This window comes from Coturnix japonica, chromosome 3, assembly GCF_001577835.2.
Source record: "Coturnix japonica isolate 7356 chromosome 3, Coturnix japonica 2.1, whole genome shotgun sequence".
Classification (NCBI taxonomy): Eukaryota; Metazoa; Chordata; class Aves; order Galliformes; family Phasianidae; genus Coturnix; species Coturnix japonica.
Genome location: NC_029518.1, coordinates 92,520,476 through 92,543,959, shown reverse-complemented (window position 1 = coordinate 92,543,959; position 23,484 = coordinate 92,520,476). Strand labels below are relative to the sequence as shown.

Here is a 23,484-nt window from a genome sequence, read left to right as displayed (position 1 = left end):
GAGAAATAAACAGTGCCCTCTACTTTCTCCAAGTCCTGAAGGTCCATTTCAAATACTTCTGGCATGTGGCTTATTTATTGATTGATTGATTGATTTCACTGTGTTTGAGGGGGGGAAAGTGCATCAACCTCAACAAGATTCTTTCAGTTGCCATTCAAATCCACTTGGTTTTCCTTCATTGCTGTTTATTTTTTGAAATATGTTGAATCATGAATACAGACTATATAATGATATCACTGAAAAGACTTGGGTTTATGTTGCCCAATGGAATTATTTGCAGGACTAACAGTGATCTAAATACTAATCCGTAGTGACTGTTACATAAAGAAGCTTGCATTTCTCAGGAGGTGTGTAATGATGTCTTTGGATCTTCTTTTTCTCATTTCTTAGCTCTTCATTTGAGAGATTATGAAGACATCATCCCTGCAGTTGAAATCTATTCTCTTTTGGCTGTCTGTGCATGTGCAAACAGAGCGTTTGATACTTGTTCAAAAGCCTTTGTTAAACTAGAATCCTTGGAAACTCTTAGCCAGGAGCAAAGGCAGCAGTATGAAGATCTTGCTTTAGAGATATTCACAAGACATTGTCCGAAGAACACCAAAAAAACTGATCTGGATGATGTTCTCGAGAGGTGGGTGAAACATGTATGATACTATACAAATATTAATCTGTTTTTTGGGGTTTTGGTTTGGTTTGGGCAGGTGTTAGCCAGTTCATAGAAAATGTGATAAAAATTGCTTTATTTGAGAGAATCATTGAATCACAGAATGGCTTGGGTTGAAAGGAACCTCAAGGATCACCAACCTCCAACCCCCCCCCCCCCCCACAGGCAGGGCTGCCAACCTCCACATCTAATACCAGACCAGGCTGCCCAGGGCCCCATCCAACCTGGCCTTGAATGCCTCCAAGAATCCATCCATAGCCTCTCTGGGCAACCTGTTCTATTGTAAATTGGGAAAGGAAAATATGCAGAGAGAATTGAGATTGTCTGCAGTACATTGTGAATTACCTACATCTGTATGTTGTGAGATGAGTACTGCAAGTTAAAGAATCAGGATGAGGAAGGCATAAGAGGAAGTTCTTTGGAGCGACAGTTGGATGCAATAGCTTCTAATAAGGAAGAAGCACCTATCTGAATAGAGAAGCAGAACTTAAAGTATCTGTAAGCACGCAGATATATACAAGTAGGGTTGTTTTGTTTTCAAGTTATTTATTTTAGTGTTTTAAAACCATGCTTTTCTTTATCTTTTATGACTTCTGAAACAGCGGAGATGGGAAGCTTCCAGTCTGTGTTGCCACAGGAGACCCTATCCTGGAGTATCGGTTCTGGATGTGCAGCGTGTGTAAGCACTGTATGAAAGCCAAAGAAAGAAGCAATTACAACTTCTGTCCCCTGTGCCACTGCTCAGCATAGTGGAGGATAAAGGACTGTGTGTCCTCCATCTGTTGCAGTTCAGAAATAGACCTTCTAAAATGATTATTTTTGTACGTATGACGTTTCAAAACTACACTGCCAGTTCTGCGCTGTCACAGACGGTGCCACTGTTACAGTAATGCTTCAAGATAACCTGTTTTCCTCTGTATTAAAGGCTTAAAGTAACAACGTTCTTTTCCAGTTGTGAACTGAGCCTCATTTCGAATGGAGGCTTTAATACATTTGAGTGAGCCCGCACTGAGCGGTCCATCGTATTGCACAAAGAACAAACTCGGCTTTGCGTGCAGAATGACTTTATTACATATTTTATTACATATTTAGCTGTTCTAACACGCCAGGCTTTGCTCCGTCCCTCACAAGAGGAGGCGGCTCCCCTGAGGGGCCGTGCCCGCCCCGGAAGTCCCCGCACAGCCCGCCATGCTGCCCAAGATGGCGGCTGACGGCCCGGCCGAGCTGCTGGCGGCGGCGCAGGCGCAGTTCACAGCGCGGCAGTTCGGGGTGGCGGAGGAGCTGTACAGCCGCTTCATCGCGGGGGGCGCGGGGTACGGCGGAGGGAGGCGGGGGGATGCGGGGCACCAGCCGCCCTCACGGCTCTGAAGGCCGCTCTGTCTCCGTGTAGAACCGGCCGCGATCTCGCCACCGCCCTCAATAACCGCGGGCAGATCAAATACCTCCGGGTGGAGTTCGATGCAGCTATGGAGGATTACACGGCCGCCATCCAGAGCCAGCCCGCCTTCGAGGTGCCCTACTACAACCGGGGCTTGGTGCTCTACCGGCTGGGTACGGCCTCCCACACGCACCGCCTACACGGGTGACCCGGGGCAGCCTGACCACAATCGGGCGGGGCGACCCGACCGCGACCCCTCAGCCCTGCTCCGAGCCGGGGGGATGGAGAGCTCCACCTGCGGGAGCCTGCGGGCTGTGGAGTCCACGGAGATGATCAGGGGCTGGAGCACCACCCCTATGAGGACAGGCTGAGGGAGTTGGGTTTGTTCAGCCTGGAGAAGAGAAGGTTGCGGGGTGACCTCATTGCAGCCTTTCAATACCTGAAGGGAACTTACTCCCAGGAGGGGAGTAAACTCTTCGAAAGGGCTGACAATAGCAGGACACGGGGAAATGGTTTTAAGTTGAAAGAGGGAAGATTTAGGTTGGATGTTAGGGGGAAGTTCTTCACTAGGAGAGTTGTTAGGCCCTGGAACAGGCTGCCCAGGGAGGATGTGGATGCCCCGTCCTTGGAGGTGTTCAAGACCAGGTTGGACAGGGCCCTGGGCAACCTGATCTAGTAAATGTGTGTGTTTGGTGGCCCTGCCAGGCAGGGGCGTTGGAACTACATGATCCTTGAGGTCCCTTCCAACCCGGGTCATTCTGTGATTCTATGATCTGTGATTCTCTGAGTTGGGGAGACTGGGGAGATGCGGGGTCTGCAACCCCAGTGTGATGGGGCTGCGACTGGGAACGGGGATTGTGCAGAATGGAGGAGGCTCAGGGGAGATGATACTGCCCTCTGCAGCTCCCTGAAAGGAGGTTGTAGTGAGGTGGGAGTCGGGCTCTTCTCTGAGGTAACAGTAATGGGATGAGAGTGAATGGCTGCAGGTTGCACCAGGAGAGGTTCAGGTCTGATGTTAGGAAACATTTACTTTAAGGAAGTGGTGAGGATGAATTGGCACAGGCTGCCACACAGGGGGTGGTGGACTCACCATCCCTGGAGGTGTTCAGGGGCAGAGGAGATGGCAATGAGGGCCATGGTTAGTGGGCATGGTGGGGATGGGTGGTTGGTTGGACAAGGTGATCTTAGAGGTCTTTTCCAACCTTAACGATTCTATGATTAGAAGCCCTTCTATTTTATGTAGGTGCAGTTAACAGATGTTTTTTTCTTTTCCTTTTTGGGCAGGTTGCTTTGATGAGGCCATGAAGGATTTCAGGAAAGTTTTAGAGTTGAACCCACAGTTTGAAGATGCTGCGTTAAGTCTAAAGCAGGCGATTCTTGACAAAGAAGCAAAACAAAAGCGAGGTTATTGAAAACTCAGCTAATGATGGGAACGTGTTTTACTGAACACTTCAGTGATCTTTGTCACTGATGGATGAAACAAGATCATTTATTTACGTTCACTGTGCTCTACTGGAGAAACGTCCTCTTTGGGTAAATAAGTTTAAAATGTATTATAATTTGAAAATAAACTATTTTTAGATATTGGGTTTGTTTGTTTGTTTTGGAAAAGTGTAACTTTAGATCTCTGTGAGTCATGTCATTTTGTTCAGGAGCACTTGATATAAAGCTATTGGAAGGCCAGCAGCACCTATCAAATTATGTTGCCCAAGGAGACTGTGGATGCCCCATCCCTGCAGGCATTCAAGGCCAGGCTGGATGTGGCTCTGGGCATCCTGGTCTGCTGGTTGGTGACCCTGCACATAGCAGGGGGTTGGAACCAGATGATCTTTGAGGTCCTTTTCAACCCAGCCATTCTATGATCTAAAACATCTAAATTATTAAGACTGACATTTGTGAGAAGTACAGTGATAATAATGATTGTCTCAGTGCTCATCTACATGACGGTGGTTTGACTTAAGCTAAAGGCTGCAGGGTGTTTGTGTATTAAGAAAAACTGCAGACCTTTTTAGGAGAGACCAAATGCACCTTTCATGAGGAGTTCAGTCCTTTATAGGTTCATTCTCTTCTAGAGCTACTTTTACATTACCTGTACAGATAGCAACAGAACATACCTATTTTTTTAATCCCAAGAGAATGATCCTAATGTTGATTCTCCTTCCTGTGGTGACGTGGATGATCCTGAAGCCTGTGCAGTTAGTGGTGGAAACATTATGGGAGCAGATGCCGGTCTCTGAACTTCTTTGCCTTCTTTCTGCGGTTCCCTAGCAGTCATACCAAGATTGCTTTCAGCTTTGGGACGAGTGACTAACAGCTGCAGTGGACAAATTAAGTAAATACGATGCGTGATGGCGTAATTTAACCATTTACAGCAGTGCTGGCCCCTATGGGAAAGGCAGAGGTTCAAAAAGGCAAATACAGCATTCAGAACTTGAAACAACTGATAGAAGGATGCGTTTTGTGTGTTAGTGCATTAGTGTAGGTGTGAGGTAGAGGCTGGATCTGTAGCTTTCACATGTGCTGGAAGGGCTGGCTGCTTCACTAAAGCACAGCATTGGAAGGATGCATTCAAAAAATGCTTTTTAGGTGAAAACAAAGTGATGAGCTTCCTACTGTGAGCACCAAGAATAGGGACTGTGTTGCCTCAGCAAACACACGGTGGGCCAGCTGGGCTGTGCAGTGCTAGAACCGGACAGCAGAGCGCAGTGCATGTACAGCAGACAGGAACACATCTGCCAGGCTGCTGCAGGAGAGAAGCATCCACATCTATGCACTGATCAGGCTGCATGAGCTGCACAAACCCACTGAAAATATACTACACTTGTGTGTGTTGTCAGTCTGAATTGGCTTCAATGCAGTTGCCACGTCTTTGCTGCTGTTGAACACAGAGTCATGCTGCAGTCCCACCTTCAGGTAGCGTAGGCTGAGATTAAGTTAGGGGTGATTACACATCTGATCCATCCCCGATCTCTGGAAAATAACCCTTCGTATTTTATTATTCTCTTACAAAATGTTTTCTGTGCACAAAGACAATAAATAATCAAGCAAGTTGCCCATTACGCTGATGTTAGAGCTTCTCCCTCATTTTGTAGGGATAGGGGAGACAAAAGCAGGGAACTAACAAGTTTCAATGCAGTATTACAATAAAAAACAACTGGTATGACATTGTGTTGCATGTGGAGGAAGCCCTAAGTAGCAGATTGCCTGACTCTTTGGAGCCAATGGTAGAACACCAGCCGGTTGCTGTTGCAAGCTAGCAAAGAGATGTTCTGTGCTTACATTAGTTTGTATGTATTTTTATTTGACTTTTCAGATTTTCACTTTACATTCACATGGAGGAATTGGCAGTCACTTCAAGAAGCAGCCATAATCAGGGTTGGAATACATTTAGTTATCTGCAAATCCATATTTCAACAGCTGGAAGAATAATTTTCGTGATCTGCAAGTCCATATTTCAACAGCTGGAAGAAGCAAGAAGTGTTATTTTGAAGCTTGGGGTTATTTTCTGGTACGTTTTCTTTTTGTAGTCACTTCAGAGAGACAACAGGTTACACCATTTGCTAATCCTGTTGGCAGACCTTAGTGCTTTCCAGTGTTGTAGAGCTGACCTGAGTCCCACAGTCTGAACTTTTCACTTCAAGCAAGATAGTTTTGTAATCACTGAGAGGTAGCTTCAGTGTCTGGATGCTCGTTTAGAGTAGCCAGCGCAGCAGAGCCTTTGGGTGCTGTTGGAGACACACAGCAAAGTGATGAGTGAAGCTGGAGCATTCGGTGAATAGCTCTGGTCCTCCAAAGACAGATGAAGCTATGGGGTGTGCTCTGACATTCTGGGGGGATTTGGATGCAATGATGTTTTGTTACTCTTTGTATCTAATATTTTGAATCCATTTTCTTTCAGTTGAATCCCAATGACTGCTGAAGACAGTCTGGTTGAAAACATGCTGAAATAGCATCTACCAGGTTTCTAAAACTGCCTTCTACAGCCTGACTCCAGCATACCCTGCTTTACTGCTGGCACCTTCTCTAGAACTGTACCACTTGTGTTTTGCTTAGCAGGTAGCTCTCCTTCCCTTTCTAATGGGTTCAAGTTTAGGCCAGGAGACCACATACTGCCTGTTCCCAAGTTCTAGTCCTAAATGCTTTTGAAAAGGTAGCAGAGCCAAGATGGAGACAGATGGAGCCAAGATGGAGACAGTGTCCCAGAAACTTAAGGTCTCATAAGCCATGGTATGTAAGATGTGTGACTGAAAACATGGTGACTTAGGTGGGTACACAGGGCCAAGAGTTCTTACCAAATTCAATTTACGTGCTTCATCTTAGGTCTGGTTCAACAATCCAGACTGGTCCAGCAAGTACATAACCCTGGAGATGGGCTGAACTGTGACCTGGAAAGGCTGAGAATTAAACATATTTGTGTATCTTTTCAAGAACATCTAAATGCTGTACTTCAGTGCTAATGTATTAAACTATGAGCTGAAGGTAATGTTACAGAATCCACATTCAAGACATTTCAGATGCCAAAATCAAGAGCCCTAAATCCCTTGAAATCATCAGGCCAGGAGTGCTTTGCAATGGATCTTTTTCTCCTGAGCACTTACCGTTCCTCTCTGTGCTTGGGCTGCACTGTCCTCTGCAGGGAACGCCAGGCAGTGTGTTGGCAGCAGAGCAGACTGCCACTGAACAGTGCACGTACACCTGAGAAGAAGAAGAAGAACCATTTGGTCCATATGAGATCCCTCCTGCAGAGCACTGTTCTGCTTTTTGTTCGCCTTTTCCAGAAGTTACAGCTGAGTAGACTAAGGTTTGTCTCAGCACTTGCATATGACACCTTCTAGCTGAACCTGCTTTGAATTTCAAATTTGGTGTCAAAGAAGCCCTCGGGCAGTTTGGTAACTGAGAGGCTGGGACGAGAGAAGTGAAAACCTCATGAGCCGCGGTGAGGCTGAGTATCAAAGCTAGACAGAAACTCAATCTTGCGCTAGATGCAGCTGCCCGTTTAGGAAGCAGCACATGCCAGAATTGCATCATGTTCATTTCTAGCAAGTTCACAAGTTGAACAGCTCAAAAAAAGGCCAAGTCAAAAAATCATGTGCTTAAGCTGCCTAGACATCGGTGCTGCCACGACTTGTTGAGCTAGAATCAACTCAACTGGGTACCCGAGGAACAATGCGCTTCCAGGTGACTGTCCTGGGTTTTCTTTGCTCTTCTTACAGTGTTGAAGGAAAATATATTCTCCAAAACGTAAGGCCAGACACATGTGCCTCTGCTTCCCTGCCTACTGAGCTGGCTTCTGAGGAGGTGCCTGACTGGCTGGGCAGGTGAGAGACAACAGGGCTCAAATTCTAGTTGCCTGTTATGGTGCGAAAGTTGAGTTTTCTGTTCTAGACATTTTCAGTTGAAGTGCTGTGAATACGTCCCTATAAAAACTCAAGAACGCCACATAAAGATCATATTTACATACCAAACTCCTTTGTTTATTCCAGACAGTCCAATTTCAAGGCACTGGAATCATGTTGCAGAGGGGATTTGAGAACTAAATGAAACCTACACACCAGTCAGGCTACTTGGGCTGGATACTGGGTAGTTCTTAAGGTCTGAGGTGTTTAAATTGGCTAGGTTTTTCATTGATCTTAAGAAGTACTACAGATTAGGTCCATGAGTGGTGGATGATTTACTTAATCTTACCTGTTCCAGTCGATGTGTCAGGGTCCTCACTGCCAGCCTTTTGAAATGAGAAGGGTGTCTCACTCTAGAGCTAGCAGCTACTGAGCAGAACTCTGCAACATACTCACTGCCATTAATCTCACACCTATTTGAGAGAACAGATCAACAGATCTAGAAGAAACCATAGTTCCTCAGATGAACGCATTGGTCATTCAGTTACTACTTGCCCATCCACAGTGATGTTCCACCTTGGGGTGCTGTTGAAATCTAGAGACCCCGTCACCCAACAGTTATCCAGGTATAACTCAGCGTCAGGGCTCTCATCTTTCAGCTCCACCTCAAGAAACACAGGCTCTGTGGGTCGCTTGAGTATTGCCACATTGGGCTCATAGAAATCCATGAAAGATTCACCTTGAGAAAACATAAGGAGATTTTGTTGTTGGGTAGAATTTTATTTAGATCAAAGCATATTTGGAATTTTTCAGTTTTTGTTTTTTATTGAAGGAGACTTACTTTTGGACACTCTTGAAACTACATTCAGGGCTTGTCTTATCCTTCTGTGTACTGCAGAAAAGGAAATGTTGCTGATGTTCTTTAGTAGAAAGCAGATTAGGAGTGAAAAAGTCACAGTAGTTCCAAATTTTAGGAAGATCATAGAATCACAGAATGGCTTGTGTTGGAAGATACCCCAAGGGATCATCCATTCTGACCCCCCTGCCACAGGCAGGGCCACCAACCTCCAGATCTGGAACTATACCAGGCTGCCCAGGGCCAGACCATCCAACCTGGTCTTGAACCAGGTTGATGGGGCATCCACATCCTCTCTGAGCAGCCTATTCCAACACCTCACCATTCTCTCTGCGAAGAACTTCCCCCTGACATCTAATCTAAACCTTCCCTCCTTGAGCTTAAAACTATTCCCCCTTGTCCTATCATTACCTACCCAAGTAAAAAGTTAATTAAAAGAAAAAAGATAATTGCCTACCTGCAGAATTTGACCTTGGCACTACTGTACCAGAGCCGGAGGGATGTGATGCGGAAGGCTTGCTAATGAAGGCGCCTAGCATCACCGTCTCTTTTGCTCGATAGTAGCACAACACTGTCAATCTATAACAGGAAAAAAGGGTAATTGATGTGTTCTCCTTCCACCGCCAAATGTGCTGTCAGTGAGGAGCTGCTGCTCCTACCTGTAGTCTGGGTCTCTTGTGATTGTCGGCTGGCTCTGTCCTGGAAGAGTCTCTTTCTCATAAGAGATTTCATTTTCGTAAACAATGTGATCACCTTCAAACTGTGCATATAGGAAGCTCGTTAAAAACTGAATCATTTCAGGTTCTGAGGCAAGGAAACAAAAGAGAAAATGCAGAAGAGACAGAGGCAGAAGATGTATTTGTTCTGGCCACGGACTTACCCTTACTGAAGTGCCACAGGTGGTGACATGGAACTTGAAGAAGGCATGTCCTTTGTTATAGTCTTTAGGCTTGCATGAGCTATCCCTTAGTTGGGTTCTACTCATATCAATGCCAGGAACTGTCTTCATTTGAGCAGATATAATTACAGTACCATCTGGGTAGCACACTGAGAAAATCAGGGTTGGTTATAAACTCAAGGGGAGAAGTACAGACCTCTTTGTTGATTGGTCATTTTTTCAACTTACATATAAATTCTGGGGAATTAAAATTGCAGCTAACGGAGAATGTCTGTAAGGTCTCCATGGTTCTCACTTTCCTTAGGGCAACATCAAACCTTGCTTTAATTTTCTGGAGGGACACTTCCTGTGAAGGAGGGGATGGAAGAGATCTCCTGTTAAAGCACTTGATCAGTATGTCCAAAATTCTGCTCTTTAGCTTGTGCCATTTGAATACCAAAAAGTCATGAGAGTTATGCCAGTGTGACGACTCAAGCCTGACACAGCGTGGAGGCAGGAGTTTTCTGCTATGAATTAATTTGTCACTGTCAAAGAGAGATAAATTTTGGCTGATTATTGTAGAATGCTCCAGATATTTACTACCACATCAATTTTAACATGTCTGAAAGACATTCCTTTAAAGGGAGCATCAAAGGTATGTTGAAATACATTTTCTAGCTTTGTGCAGATGGGACACTTTGCCTCTTCTTACTATTAACCCCGAGTGATCTGCTTTGAGCACTTGGTGCATATCTTTGAGCGACAGCACTGCAGATCATGTAAAACATGGCATTACCGGAAGAGTCTCTATTGATAACTCTTGTCCTCCTTGTTCTGGCTTAGAGTCATTCCCTCTACAGGTTTTCCTGTACCTGTTACACTGTGACACTGCAGGCTGTGGCACTGTGACTGTACCCGTGTGGGCAAACAGTCCTATATGCTTTAAAGAAGGCTGTTAGGCAGTTCACGTACCTCATAGATGACTCCCACAGCAAACAGAGGTATTTGCAGGATCAGATGGGTAGCATTGGTAGTTGCGAGGTACCCATTTGTGAGTGCAGTGTGCCTGTTCAGAAGCTTGGTACCAAGATACAGGTTCCAGTACTGGTGCAGGCCAAAAACAGGAATGACAAGATAGAGGTTTTCTTCATCGCAGTAACCAATTGCTTCTGGTATTTCTGTGGGAGGAGGTGGGATAAAGAGTTAGTAGTGAATGAGGGTTTGCCTCACGCACTGATCTCCATCTCTCAGTTTTGCACTGGCACTGCAGCAGTGTACACGTGTACTGGCATCACTTATGGTCTGTTGGCTGTGCTACGGATGTACAGCTCACAGTCAGCAGGATCTGGAATCCTCATATTTTAGCCTGGCCCACCAGCTTGCTGCCAAGATTGCTCCCTGATTCAGTAACACAAGATGGACTATGTATGTACATTCATTTTTTTGGTCTGACTTCTTTAGGTTGAGCTCAGAGCTACATCAAAGATGGAACAGGACAGCGAAGAGACTCTGTCACCTTTGGGACATCCAAGATCTAGTAAGTTTGAAAAAATACCAACTGGACCTCCTGGCTGTTTCAATAAGCTGCTAAATACAGATCTTAGCAGATGATTTTCTCTTCATAGAAATGCTGTCTTTGGAGTTCACAGCAATTTATTTGAGTCATTTGCATTTGTCCTGGATGCAGAGGCAGAATCACATTCGAGGACAAACTGAAACTCGTAGCAATGTCTGAAAGTTTTGCCAGTAGATGTATGTTCAAGTTATGAGGCATCTTGTTCACTGAGTTTGCAAGCCAACTGCTTTTACACACTGGTTTTTATAGCTCTCAATGTCTCGAGAGCAGATTGTCTTGCCAGTATGCAGAAGAGCTGCCATCAGAAAAGCAGCAAGTTGGCCTCGTTACCAATAATGAGCTATTGAAGGGTGGGGTTTTCCCAAAAGCTCTCATCCTCAGCCTAGCTCCACTGTGAGTTCAATGAAAATCTGATCCGTGCTGTTGATGCAAAACCATTTAATATTGTGGCAAAACTTACCGATATCAGCAATCACACATTCCACCTCTGCAGAATGATAATAGGGTATCATCTCTGGGCCCACGCTTATAGTGTAGTTAACAAGGAGGGTGTATTTTGTTTCATTTCTATTCACATACTGAAAGAGAGAGAAGTATAAGGCTGTGGTAGCAATGGCTTCCAGCACAGACAGGGATGCATATCCTGAGCAGCACTGAATAATCATTCTAGCACTCTCCTCTCCCTAACAAACAGCTTTTCTCCAAAACCGTTGGCCTAAAACTATTCAGAAATCTGGACTGGATTCAACAGCTCTGTTGGCCAAACATAAATATGGAGAATGTAGTGCTGCTCAGAAAATGGAAGCAGAAGCCTGCTAATGAAAGAGCTCAAAGAGGGAGGTAGAGGTCCAAATCTGTACATTTACCATGGTATGAACGCAGGAGAATGATTAATTGGTAAGGTAGAAGATACAAGGAGATGCTATGAGAAATTTCTCAATATTCTCATTTATTTCAGTAAAAGTGCCCCCGAAACTAAACCTGCTGTTCAACCTGAAAGAAGTACTTAGCTTTGCTGAAATGCTTTGGCTTCCTTTGCTCCTTAATGCAATTTAACTGTGGTTTGACTGCAGCCTGAAATTATTTCCCGTGTGTTCACAATGTTGTTCCTTGTAAGAGAAAATAGCATTGCAGCTCTGCGTGAGTTGGTCAGAAAGGTGGCAGAGGTGCAGCTCAGCGTCCTCCCACTAAAATGAGAGGCTGAATTCCGTCTGCAAGTTTATGCTTTTTACAAACATTTAGATTGGAAATGGCCTGAAGCTGAACAAAATTACAGTTAGAATAACCTGAGTCAGCCTGTACCTATCCGTGTAGTGCTTGCCCCGTGCCAACAGGCAAATGGCTCTGCATAAACAGCAGGTTCGGGAGTTGCTAGATGCTGGTAATGGCTGGTTTGCAGGATTGCAGTAATTGATTTATTTTTGCAAGGCTCTCCTGTTTCAAGGGACAGCATTTAACAGAGATTTGACAAACCTCTTCCTGCTCAGCACTGTGCTTGGAAATTAGCTGTGCTGACAGACACTAAAGGAAGTCATATTTCATGCTATCTAGCTACACTTGTTGCTGCGTTTCTCCCAGAGGTCGAGGGAGAGCAACATGCAACATGCAAACCTCTAATCTTAATTCAGATGAGTTCAGGATCACTGACACCTTTACGATAAAGGAATGGTTGTTGATTAATAAGAGACAGGCATTTGTTCAGCAAAACAACTGCCCTACCTCCTCCCAGCAGCAGAGATCTACTGTATCTTACCTCCTTTAGAATGTATGGATCATCAAAAGAGACTTCCAAGATAAATTCTTTTGTTCCATTAGAAAAAGGAGTTTCATAAATGTTATACCCATGGCGCTGTGCTTCTCTGAGGGTAAATGGCACGTTTCCTATTGTTATTGCCACCAGAGAGACATCAGGAAGAAAGTGTCCAAATGCAACATTAAATATCTTTTCCTCTGGCAGAGTATCTGTAGGGAGAGAACATCAAATTATTGCTGATGTGGATCAAGTAACTAAGACAGTTGGGGTGGCCTCCCATTCATGTTCCAAGAAACTTAGCCAACAGCCATCTCTTTAATGGCTCTGATTAATGACTGTTTGTATTCTAGTCAGATCTGAAATACTCTGAGTACATGAGAATTGCTTCAAGCTGCAGGAGATTAACAACAAATACATACATATATACAACCTCATAGAAAGCGGGTTTGGTAACTTTCTAGAGGTGCACTATGACATGCAATGACTTTCCAGCCATGGAATCTAGAATCTAGTTCAGCTGCATAAAATAGGGGGAATAATAATATATGCTAAGGGGCTCTTTTTAAATTTATTTTCTTTTAAGTATCAGTTATCCAAATATCTCAGAAAGATGTCTAGTGCCTTAGTGCATTGGAAAATATCACTTTAAAAAAACCACCATTTCTGCACCACTGTTTTACATGACGATTTCAGTATTTTTCAGATAACAAATGCAAGCTGGTTTGGGGAGAAAATGCTATTCATGGACACTGGCTTCAGACAGCTCTCCCCCTCAGGGTGATAACTGCATAATGCAACATCTTTACTCTAGATCTTTATTCTTGGAAAAAAATCTGGTGGTTAGAGTGACAGAAATGTTCTTATCAGCAACCTAAAATTGTCACTTCATCTCATAAAGACAGGAGATAAATGGTACGCTTACTTGTGCTAAAGGTTCGTTTTGTTTTTTAATACCCCAGATCTTGAGTTTGGCTAGCAAATTGGACGTGGGAGTTGAGAACATTCTGGTGAACGTCAACATGTGGCAAAGGTCAAATGGAGCAACATAGATTGCAGCAGAAGGATGAGACCAGGAAAGTCAATGAGAAGAATGACTTACTGTTGATAACAGTTGGTATTTGTGGCATGAATGGTGTAGTGATGGATTTGATGACAGTATACTTAGTGGTTTGCCAGTCTGCATCTGTCCACGTGTGCTCCAAGAACAAGTCAATGCTGTAAATGATTCCGTATACACCACCACATACAGAACTCTAGGAGGTAAAATCTGTGATTAGGCCTTAATACTCAAAGGCCCAATGAAAGAATGATGGAATAAGGTTTAAGTTCTTGCACTAGAAAGAGGAAATAGTATTGTAGGGAAGTTTGGGATGGATTTTGCTCTGTTGGGATCTTGTTAGTTTCTTTGCCTGCCCCATTTGTCAGGTCCATGTTTGGCTCACAGCTGCTGAGATTCTTAGTAAGGAGGTATACGGGATTGGACATCCTCAGTAAATTTAGTAAATAAGTTTAGTATTTGCATGTATTTTCCTTTTTAGTTGTCATTGGGCAATCAGTTGCATCTCTCATTCTGTCCCATTTTGCTTGGAAAGTTTATTAGCATTTCCAGCACCTCTTCAGACTAAGTGTGTCTGGTGCTACTGTGCCCACGGTGATGTAAGTATCCACTGATACACCAAGAAGTTAACTGCTGAGGAGGATAAGTCCAAGTCACATCACTGTCACATTCATAACTTAACTAGCAAAGAGTCTTGTGAGAATACTGCCAGCTCCGTTTTTACTTTTAACATTTATTTGGTCTCTGCTGCTGTGCCTGTAACCATAGATTGACATAGATTATACTGTGATGTCCAAAACAAGTGGCTGGGCCTGACCTGTGTTCTGGCAGTAAACCCTGTTCCACGTTAACTCATGCTGGCTGCATGGATGTTGTCTGGGAAGCTGCTCATTGACTGGGTCAGAAGTATTCCAGGACCAGATCTTAATGTAATACTGTAGATGATTGAACTGCAGTACCCAGGAGCCCCTTCTAATTTATTAGCATAGACATTATCAGGAAAATACAGTCTCTTGCATCTACCGTGCTTTCTAATCAGAGCTACTTCTGAGAAAGTGCTTTTGAGACACAGATAGGGAGTATCTAGGTCTTCTGGTATTTCTTCTATCTGAGAATTTTGAACAGCAGTCACTTTTTTGGAACGTGGCTTGGAAATGTTTTCTGTGGTGCATCATCCATCTAAAATGTATTAGTCTGTGACAGGTTCATACTAACCTTTAGTTTTCCTCCTTCTGCTCCAATAGGGATAGTTATTTCAATGTGTGTCTTGTTGTGCTCCAGTAAGTAGTTGTTCCTGTCTGGGTTCACTATATGTTGGCCGTCGACACCCATTAAAATGGTTTTAGAAAAAAAGGTGGATTCTTGAAGCACTAATGTGGGGATAACACTTGGCACAGTCCATGTGAGCGTAGTATCAGTGAAGCTGGTACCATCTGTTGAGTTAGATAGACAGTCCTAGAAGGCCGGGCAGTTGGAGTTACTAGTGAGCCTTCCCTCTGCAGTGGTTGTTTTCCCTGACTCTTTTCCACTAGAGCACCTCTACAGCTTTCACTAATGAAATGTCTTGTAGGATATTACCAACTGATAGCCTTTCTGCCATCAGAACCCTGGCACTCATAGTAGACTTCAATTACCAGTTTTAAATGAGCAATTAGTTTATTAATTACGGACAGTCATGCTCCCCCTTGTCTGTTCTGTTGTCTTTTTTGTCCCAAAGTTTTACTTTACTGGCACAGGAATGGGACACAGAGCCACTTGCTTGGATTTTTTCTTAAAAGTATTGGCTTCAAGGCTGTGACAATTTAAGATATCCTTATTCCTCACTGATTGATCAGATTGTTTGTTCAGATTGAGCTGAGAGACAGAAGGTGCAGCTGCCCCTATTCTGCAAAATGACAGACTGGCTCTGCATCTCTACAGAAGAGGACTAGGTGAGTCCCAAAGACAGAGAGCTTCATCCATGGACGGAGTTACGTGACAGTGAAGAGCCAAAGGTGCTGAGGTTAGAACAGAGAATGCTCCCTGGACCTTCTGCAGTAATTTTATTTGTCTCCAGCTCTAATGTGGGAGTCTGAGAAACTAGATTAAGGGCCAAAACTACACCAGGAACACAAGTAATGTGTCACAGCAGGGAACAAACATGTTTGTCCAGGACTGAGGCCATGGACTCTTAGCTCATGCTGCTCAGAGGGCAGCTTGCAAACCTCTTCTCTTCTCTTACAGAGTAGGTTACAGACAAACAGGCTGTGCTTCTTACTAGCTACCTAGGTAGTAATTTTTGGTGAGCAAGGAAGAAAACCTTACCAAGAGGGCAGGAGACTGTCATGTCAATCAGCAAAAGCAACCACCGCTGCCTATACATGGAAGTGGAAGTGATCATGTTCATATCTACACCGCCGACCTGTTGGGATGCATGAAAAAAGACAAACGGATGTGCTAGGGAGGTGGTGGAAGATCATGATTTTGTTTCCAAGTGAGAGCAGCAACTCACCACGCTGATTTCAGATTCATTGCTGTGGTAGGGAGCACGGAGGTACACTCGGGAAAGCGTATTATTGAAGCTGTAGCCCAGCCTTGCGGCATCGCTTACCAGTATTCTCTTTCTCCCTGATGGAGAAACAAACATCAGTTGCCATACCTGGTATGCAACATTCTGAGTCTGCAAGAGAGAGAGATGAGCTGCATCAGATCAAAGACTACCAGCATCTAATAAATAGCTGTGATGTCATAGTATCTATTTTATTACTAGGACGCAACTGGCCCACCCAGGCAAGAAACATGCTTGATATATACAAAAAATCTATGGAGTTCTATTGGTGGCCTTAATCACATCCCATTGGAAAAACTGCCTGCACAGTTATTAAAATAATTGCCATTGTGTCTGTCAGTTATTGGAGCAATCCAGTGGTCACGTTACAGATGAACTTTTATCAAAAGTGGCCACTCTGTGTCAAAGATAAGATGAGAGAAATGTCTGTAGAGGTCTACAACGGTTTCCTTCTCAAATGGTATCCATGTGTGGGGGGAGGGGTAACCAAAAGGAAAGTGGGCATATAAAGAAAGTGAAAGGTTAGAAAAATAGAACAAGCATATAGATTTGCCCCCTAATACTTTCCAGCCTCAAATTATTTTCAGCTCAGAGACTCTTGGGCTTTCTGTAGCTTCTTTGTATGTCTTATTGGATTTCTCCTATGTGAACATTTCCAGGCTATCCTTGACACCAAGCAAGATTTAAGGAGCCACATCTTTGGCAAGCTGTTTGACAGATTCACTACCTATTGCATGAAGAACTGCCTACCTTTGTCTGTTTTGTACTCATTTCCACTAACATAAGAAGCATATGGCTCTGCTCTCCCTCCTAAATATCTTTTTGCAATCTAGAGCTCTAAGAAAACTTGAGAGCATTTTTGAGTACTTGGTGATGTCTTTGTTGTATCCCTTTTTTTGACAGAGATGGGAGCTGTGCCCTGAGCATTACTCATGAGGTTACCAAGAAGAAAAAGGCTAGAAGCTGTTAGAAAAGACTCCTTCATACCTCTGGCAGTGCTGACATCCATGCTACGGTGTAGTCATTTGAAACCGCAGGGACATCGGTCTTCACTGACACCTGGAAACACAGAGGCGACCATTTGGAAACAAACAAATCTTCAGCATTATTGCAGGCATGGCAGGCAGGGAGAGGGCTTTCAGATTTCCATTATCTGTATGGATTTAGCAAGTTGCCTTCTCTGCAGGTGATTAAAGTGCATCCTAAAGGATTCTTTTCTCTTTTCAGTTCTGTTACCTTAAACTGGAGGTCAAAACCATTTCATTTTAGTGATGCATGCACGGAAGGAGTAGTATCTTTGTGTATAACCAGGTAAATCAAAGGTTCCTGTGTCATAATTGGCAAGCCATAGACTAAATCATATTGTAGAGACTCCCAGAGGCATCTAGTTGTCCTTGCTGAAGGTACAGGGAAACAGGCAACTTGCTTTAACAGAGCTGGTTCCCCCTTCCCGTGCAGGCTGGGCACCCAGAAATGCTGGTAGAAGGTCGAACAGCCAAATCTAGAAATAGGCAGACTCTAGCTCACAAGGGGTGTCCTCTGAGTTATGTGATGCAATGGATTCCAGGTTTTAATATTTCATATAAAAGGCTAACATTCTTGTTTGTGCTGCAGCACTCTATAACATTAAGTTATTGTCATGAAGAGGTCAGGCTGCCTCACTGCTGATTTTCGTATAGGGTCAAGCTTGCAGCATCTGTATACTTAACTGAATTTCACTGCATGCAAATGCCTGTGGTGGGTAAATGTTTTATTGATAAGCATCCACAGTTGCACCCTATGCTGAATAGCAGTGTGCATCCTGTGCATGGAGTAAAACCAACGTGTGATGGGAGTTTGTGGAGGTTGCTGTGCTTGGCAGAGAGCTTGGATGTGGCTTAGCCTGTAGTGGGAGAACTTTTACCTCCATGTAGTTTTCTTCACACACAATTTCTCTTGAGGCCCAGGAAGAGTAGGAGCAGTACATAGGGTAGGTGTAGGTCACAGCTGCCCTCATGCTTGCAAATGAGGAGATCTTAATGTTCACAGTCAGTGAAAACAGCTCATCTGCCTGGGAAGGAAAATGGAGATCCAGCAGACTGAGTGGAACGACATGCTTGTACACTGCCAGGAGCAGCTGCACAGGGCCATGCACCTCAGTGTCTTCATTCCAAGGGGACTGGAGAAGACCTGAGTGCTTGGAGGAGCACTGAAGATGTGTTTACAAGGATGAATACGAACCTACTGTGAATGTTCCTCCAAAATGTGGCCCTGTCTTAAGCGGTTTACATACAGGGGCTTTCTGATCCAGAGACCTTTTCTCAGTAATTACAGCCTGTGTCTTGGGTCTAATCTCTGTTGTATCCCTGCCCCAGTATTAAAGTACAGCTAATCAGGGGAAGATGCCTTCATTGACTATATCGTGACAGCCTGTTTGCCTCCTTACAGAGTCAAAGTGCCAGAGGTTTTAGTTTGACTTAAGGAGCTCAGATCTGTTTTACAAATGCTGTTTTGTGTTACTCTTGACTAGCTCCATTACAAGGTCTTCTTGATCCTTCAGTCTTACAGGAGCTGAATGTGAACCATAGACTATGCTTCTATCTGACATGGAAATACATTTATCTACAGAAAAACAAACAAAGGCAAAACCCTTCTGAAAAAAGATTCAGTCTGAAAATCTTGGTCACTGTGCAGCACAGTGTACACCCCTCGTTCATGTTAATGTGAGATTTCCCCATACATTTGTACCTTATTTTCTCCCTGGGGCTTTCAGGACAAGCCAGAAAATATGTGGGCAAGATAAGAAGGTTTTTCTCTGGTATGTTCCGTTTCTAGGTTCATTTAGTTTTGACTAACATTTAGAAATCAGAAATCCAGGCTAAAACTTCATACATATTTTAGGAAGGAGTGAATCACCTTCCGGAGATGCCTGATTCTCTCCATTGACTATTGTGGAAGCATAAACAACTAGTTTAGACGAGACATTATCTTTCAGATGGCTAAAGTTACACCAGGCAAATTTGGGTCTAATAGATGTGCGTGATCTATGTCCCTAGGCATGTGTTAACAGGCACATTACCACACAAATTAAGCCAGGAAATAATCTGCCAGAATCGCACTGCAAATGTTGCTTTTTCAAGCAGATGCCTACTTCTTTCCAGAGAGGCTTTCAAGAAAGTCTCTGGCAAATCAGCAGTAACAAGGATATGCTTGGGGGCTGGCAGCTCATCACCAGCATTAGGCTAAGTGTCATTTCATGGGGAGAGGAAATCCCACGTCAGTCACACTGAATGAACATCATACTGAAGAGACATTGCGTATTAATTTCTACACACCATCGACACTAGTTCAAGTTCAGTACTTCTTGGGTTCTCCAAACATGTTGTTGGAATTCCATATAATATCCCAATCTTGCCTTGCTGGAGAAGATGTACTGTCTTGAAGTAGTTTTAGGCCCATCTGTAGGTCTTACCTCGTTGGCCACATGACAGCCAAGCACTGACGCGCGGAAGACAGGGTTGCCCCACACATCTTCTGACAGGACATAGCCACAGCGAGATGCTAGTTTGTCATCCAGCAGGACGGGGCCAGCATAAGGATCTACAGAAAAGGGCATTGGGAAATGACACGTGGGTCGGAAAACTGAAGGCAGCGGGTTGAGCAGAACTGAGGCCTCCTCACATTGCTCTCCTCAGAAAAGAGGTCCAGCTGAGCTGGGTGTGCTCCAACGTGTTGTTAAGAAGCTGGCAAAGCTCTGCTGGTGTGTGTTAGAGTGCATGTGATAGTCTGGCATGTCTCAAGCTCACCCAGATCACATACACACACTTTAATGCCCACTGCGCTGTGTCCAGAAGCTTGTGCCACAGCCCTCTTGAAGCACTATTACAGAGTTCCTCCGAGATATCACATATGTTTCTCCTTCCCTGATTTTGCTCTCAAAAATAAAGAGCTATGGGCCATCCATTTCTAAAAATCCTCAAGATGCATTTTGGACAGGCAGTTCTATGAGTGGGTCAGGTTTGCTCATCTTGGCAGGATGCTGTGTGCTGTTAAGCCTATGGGAGAGCCAAGTAACAGGCACATTGGGAGCTGGCTGTGCTCAGCTCTTGATGCTGGTAGAATTAACGACATCATATTCTGTTAATTATCTGCTTTTCTGATTAAGGAGCTATTTTGGTCTTGGGTTAGACACAAGAATCTGTACAAATAGATAGGGTTTAATTAGCTGCCATTGTAATTTCAAGATTTATCTGTCATCTTTATATGTCGAACAGTACTAATAACTGCTGTTTCAGTAGATGTATTCTTGCGGCCAGGATAGACTAAGCAGATAAGTGAGAGGAATTTTGGAAGAGGAGAAAATAGCTTTCATGAGACCAACTGATAGAGCTGGAAGAAACAAACAACCTTTTTGTGCCTGAAGGCTTGTCTGTTTTTTCCAGCAATATCAGTTGCTCTCATAAAAGCTATCACTTCTCTCCACACCCTTGCTGTACTTGACTTTTTCAGTTCTGCCTCCAAATCAATCAAAAAAAAAAAAAAAAAAGCTCAAAACCCAGGAAAAAGTGGACTGATCTCAACAGAAAGAAATCTGTTTTGGGGTCAAATTGCATACTTTGTTCAATTCAATGCTAACATTTTCTGGTTTTCATCTTGGTTAAGTAGATTTTTGTTTTCCTCAGCAAAATGGAGACCATTTGTTCGATCTGATACAGGACAGTTTGCTAATATTGTGGTGCTGAATTAAAAAAAAAAAAAAGAAAAGAAAAAAATAATCCTTCATTTGCTGAAGTACTTGCTCAGCTCTCACTGAGAGTGTTTTCTGAGTGTTTTCTGGGTATTACCCAGCCAGTACTGCCACAGTAATTTATGGTGTCTAGGATGTATTCAAGTTGCAATCTCTAGTTTTCCTAGTGAAAAGTCTCAGCATAGAAAAACATGACAGCCAAATGGCAGCCCTTGGTCACTGGACCAATCTTCCTTCTTTCCTTTGGCAAGGTACATGTAAGGGGCAAAGGGACTGTGGCTGTAGATACAAGCTTTGCTCATCAGTAGGGTTGCTGGCCAGACTGAAATGTGAGAGGCTGGGTATAGGTAGGATCTTTTGGGGTAAATGAGCAGCTAATTGCGACATAGATGACAGCAGCATCTAGATGACATGCACAGTGATCATGTAGGTGATTCCCCACCCATCACAGTGCTCAGGGCAGCCCCTTGTGACTCACCATTGATTTCCAGCTGGAAGAATTTCCCCTGGAGCAAGAGTTTATTCAGTTTCATCCAGAAAATTCTGGAGTGGCAACTGCTCTGTACCAAACCTGGTGAGGGCACAAGGAGAGGAGATAAGCCAGTGGGACAGAAGGACAAGAGACATGGCTTACTGCAAGTGAAGTAACCATCCTCGCTTTTCCCACTGTCCTTTCACCAACCTGGGGGAGCAATCTGCCTCTCTTGTCCCACACAGAACAGCAAGAAAAGCATCCAGACCCTGAGTAAACATATGTGCAAACAACCGGGTGAGCAATGAAAAAAAAACAAGATCTAGATAGAAAGTGAAAGAAGCAGCAACAAAAGCCTCAGTACCTGCATAGCGAGTAACTCACAGCTTCCATCAGCCTGCAGGGACCGGCACATGGGCAGCAAAGTCCTCCTGACTGAAGGAAACTAGCCCAGCTGTGGAGCTCAGTCACACTCAGGGAGAAAGGTAAATCTGACCTTTTACAATGGAGATTGCGCTGTCTCCTTCAGACCCTGACTGCTGCAGTGCCCTTCGATGTTATCTGAACTGTTGGCAGTGGGAGGCAGTGTGCTCAGCCCCTGGGAGGGCTGAGCTCCCTCATGCCAGCTGTTCCTAAGGTCAGGGGCTTCTGCTGAGCCCAGCTTTAATGAGAGCAGCAGGGGGTGCTCACAGCTTTCCCTCCAGCCCTGAGAAGCAACCTTGTTCCTGGTAAAGCCAGTGGAGTAGCTTTGGCTTCAGGTCTCAAGTGCACATGAAACATGTCTCTGGAGATATTTTAATTGGGTCTATACAGGAAATACATTTTTGTTTCTGTGAAATGTCCCAGTGACCCAGCCATGCCAGAGATAACAGCAGTTCTTTGGCAGCCACACTCTTCACTTTTGTGGATTCAGTTAGCTTGCCCTTTGATTTGTTTGATTATCGGCGAGTGTTTTGTTGCAAACATCTTGTGCTCTGCTATCACTGGATCAGTCAGACCATGTACAGGTCTGTAAACGGCCAAACTTATTGCCTGGGAAGAGAAAGTCCATGCTCCCGGTGGGAGCTGTGGCGGATGGGAGCATGCCAGGGGAGCAGGAAGGCTGAGCCAGGAATACAGCTTGTGTGGCATGGATGTGGTAAGGGGAGGTGGGGAGTACAGGACGTTCAGAGTTCAATTACCTTTTTGTCTTTATTTTGATGTTACCCAACAAATCTTAATTTACTCGTTGATGTGCAAGCAGAGCTGTGCTAAGGAAATGGGTTTGTTTTTATGCTATGCTTCATGCTGCTTTAAGGTCGATAAAAGCCAGTGAGGACATCCACTCTCAGGCCAGTGCCATTTCCCCATAGCTTGGAGGACCCCAGCAGTAATGGCAGGACACATACATCCACCCTGCGAGATACATACACTCACTTTATACAGTAGAAAGTAGTATAGGAGTGCTCTGGAGCAGAGCCCTGCGGCTTCAACAGTCCCATAATTAATGCCTGTTGGCTGTAAGACCCTTCCCTGTTCAGCAGGACCTGAAGTCCGACTTCTGCAGCGAATTGTGGTGAGCTCGCATCGAATGCGCCGCATGATCCCGGCCTGCGGTAACTCCGTGTCCTCGGACTTGGAGTGACTCTTCATTGAATCCAGCTGCGGCTGAATTGGGCTGGAAGTGGCGGTACTCAGATACCACAGTGATGAGTGTGGTGTAACAAGGAGATTTTGATTTTTGAGTGAAAACTTCAGTATATTTGGATAGGAAACCGTTCCAATTCTGATAAGCCACTTCCAAGAGCCATGTAGCATCTCTCCGAGATACTGGGAGTCAAGGTCTGAGGGAGCCATGTTTGAACTAGCATGCTTGTGATATATTAATGAACAGCCAGCCACGAGGGTAGGTACACAACTGCAATTAGCTGCCTTCTTTGCACAAGTGGTGGGGAGATTAATTTCTGCATCTTTGGACAACTCAGAGCACCATGATTACTTTGCTTCTGGCAATACTTGTGGTTCTAAATATGGCAGGCATGACTTTGGATGTGACATAGTAATTGTGGTCAGTGTGTGATAGCCAGCTGTTGGCCTCGTTGTCAACCAAGCAAAGCAAAGCAAGTCCAGGTCAAATGGTTTTGGCTTCCAAGGATCACTTAACTGCTGCGGAAAGCATTGTTAGCATTGGGAGGCTGCTTGTGGTCCCTAAAGTCTCTCTGGTACTCATTATAAAGGTAGGGAGGATAAGCTTATGCATTC

General features: G+C 44.3%; 3 protein-coding genes and 1 long non-coding RNA gene across 9 annotated transcripts in view; 3 read left to right on the top strand and 1 right to left on the bottom strand.

Annotated features, from left to right (window-relative positions):
- Positions 1-1,607, top strand: part of WDR35 (WD repeat domain 35) — a 32,915-nt gene extending 31,308 nt beyond the window's left edge. The window contains exons 26-27 of the mRNA XM_032443659.1: positions 391-631; positions 1,267-1,607. Of these exons, the coding sequence (XP_032299550.1) occupies positions 391-631; positions 1,267-1,414 (389 nt within the window). The 3' untranslated portion in view covers positions 1,415-1,607. The remainder of the gene's footprint in view (positions 1-390; positions 632-1,266) is intronic.
- A 215-nt stretch (positions 1,608-1,822) lies between these two features.
- TTC32 (tetratricopeptide repeat domain 32) lies at positions 1,823-3,628 on the top strand. Its single transcript, XM_015859588.2, has 3 exons — positions 1,823-1,977; positions 2,055-2,215; positions 3,327-3,628. The coding sequence occupies exons 1-3, from the start codon at positions 1,853-1,855 to the stop codon at positions 3,452-3,454; spliced, it is 414 nt and encodes a 137-aa protein (XP_015715074.1). The 5' UTR covers positions 1,823-1,852; the 3' UTR covers positions 3,455-3,628.
- A 1,694-nt stretch (positions 3,629-5,322) lies between these two features.
- On the bottom strand, positions 5,323-21,937 carry LOC107312296 (zona pellucida sperm-binding protein 2-like). 5 transcript variants are annotated; one of them, XM_015859590.2, is made up of 23 exons: positions 21,608-21,937; positions 21,454-21,512; positions 21,250-21,342; positions 19,497-19,624; positions 17,949-18,095; positions 17,033-17,104; positions 15,989-16,156; positions 15,802-15,898; positions 14,713-14,930; positions 13,540-13,693; positions 12,441-12,649; positions 11,148-11,265; positions 10,084-10,289; positions 9,361-9,478; positions 9,115-9,281; positions 8,894-8,994; positions 8,692-8,813; positions 8,220-8,270; positions 7,934-8,117; positions 7,728-7,851; positions 6,641-6,737; positions 6,335-6,436; positions 5,323-5,767 (listed from the first exon to the last, which is right to left on the bottom strand). In XM_015859590.2, the coding sequence occupies exons 1-22, from the start codon at positions 21,634-21,636 to the stop codon at positions 6,354-6,356; spliced, it is 2,745 nt and encodes a 914-aa protein (XP_015715076.1). In that variant the 5' UTR covers positions 21,637-21,937; the 3' UTR covers positions 5,323-5,767; positions 6,335-6,353. The 5 variants fall into 5 exon arrangements, with proteins under 5 accessions (XP_015715076.1, XP_015715079.1, XP_015715080.1 ...); XM_015859593.2 differs by having other exon boundaries at positions 7,955-8,117; XM_015859592.2 differs by having other exon boundaries at positions 5,757-5,869.
- A 143-nt stretch (positions 21,938-22,080) lies between these two features.
- The window catches only part of LOC107312248, a 38,980-nt gene continuing 37,576 nt past the window's right edge, over positions 22,081-23,484 (top strand). The window contains exon 1 of one of the 2 annotated variants that reach the window (XR_004306640.1): positions 22,081-23,459. This is a non-coding gene — a long non-coding RNA (uncharacterized LOC107312248). The remainder of the gene's footprint in view (positions 23,460-23,484) is intronic. The other variant, XR_004306639.1, reaches the window with a different exon arrangement.

Excerpts from the sequence above, each read along its gene's own strand:
- TTC32 (XM_015859588.2), top strand. The coding sequence starts at position 1,853 with ATGCTGCCCAAGATGGCGGCTGACGGCCCGGCCGAGCTGCTGGCGGCG. Across the intron at positions 1,978-2,054 it reads TTCATCGCGGGGGGCGCGGG|AACCGGCCGCGATCTCGCCA; the intron begins GTACGGCGGAGG and ends GTCTCCGTGTAG. Across the intron at positions 2,216-3,326 it reads CTTGGTGCTCTACCGGCTGG|GTTGCTTTGATGAGGCCATG; the intron begins GTACGGCCTCCC and ends CTTTTTGGGCAG.
- LOC107312296 (XM_015859590.2), bottom strand. The coding sequence starts at position 21,636 with ATGGAAGCTGTGAGTTACTCGCTATGCAG. Across the intron at positions 18,096-19,496 it reads GCTGTCATGTGGCCAACGAG|GCAGATGAGCTGTTTTCACT; the intron begins GTAAGACCTACA and ends TTTCCTTCCCAG. Across the intron at positions 8,814-8,893 it reads ACAAGAGACCCAGACTACAG|ATTGACAGTGTTGTGCTACT; the intron begins GTAGGAGCAGCA and ends TTCCTGTTATAG.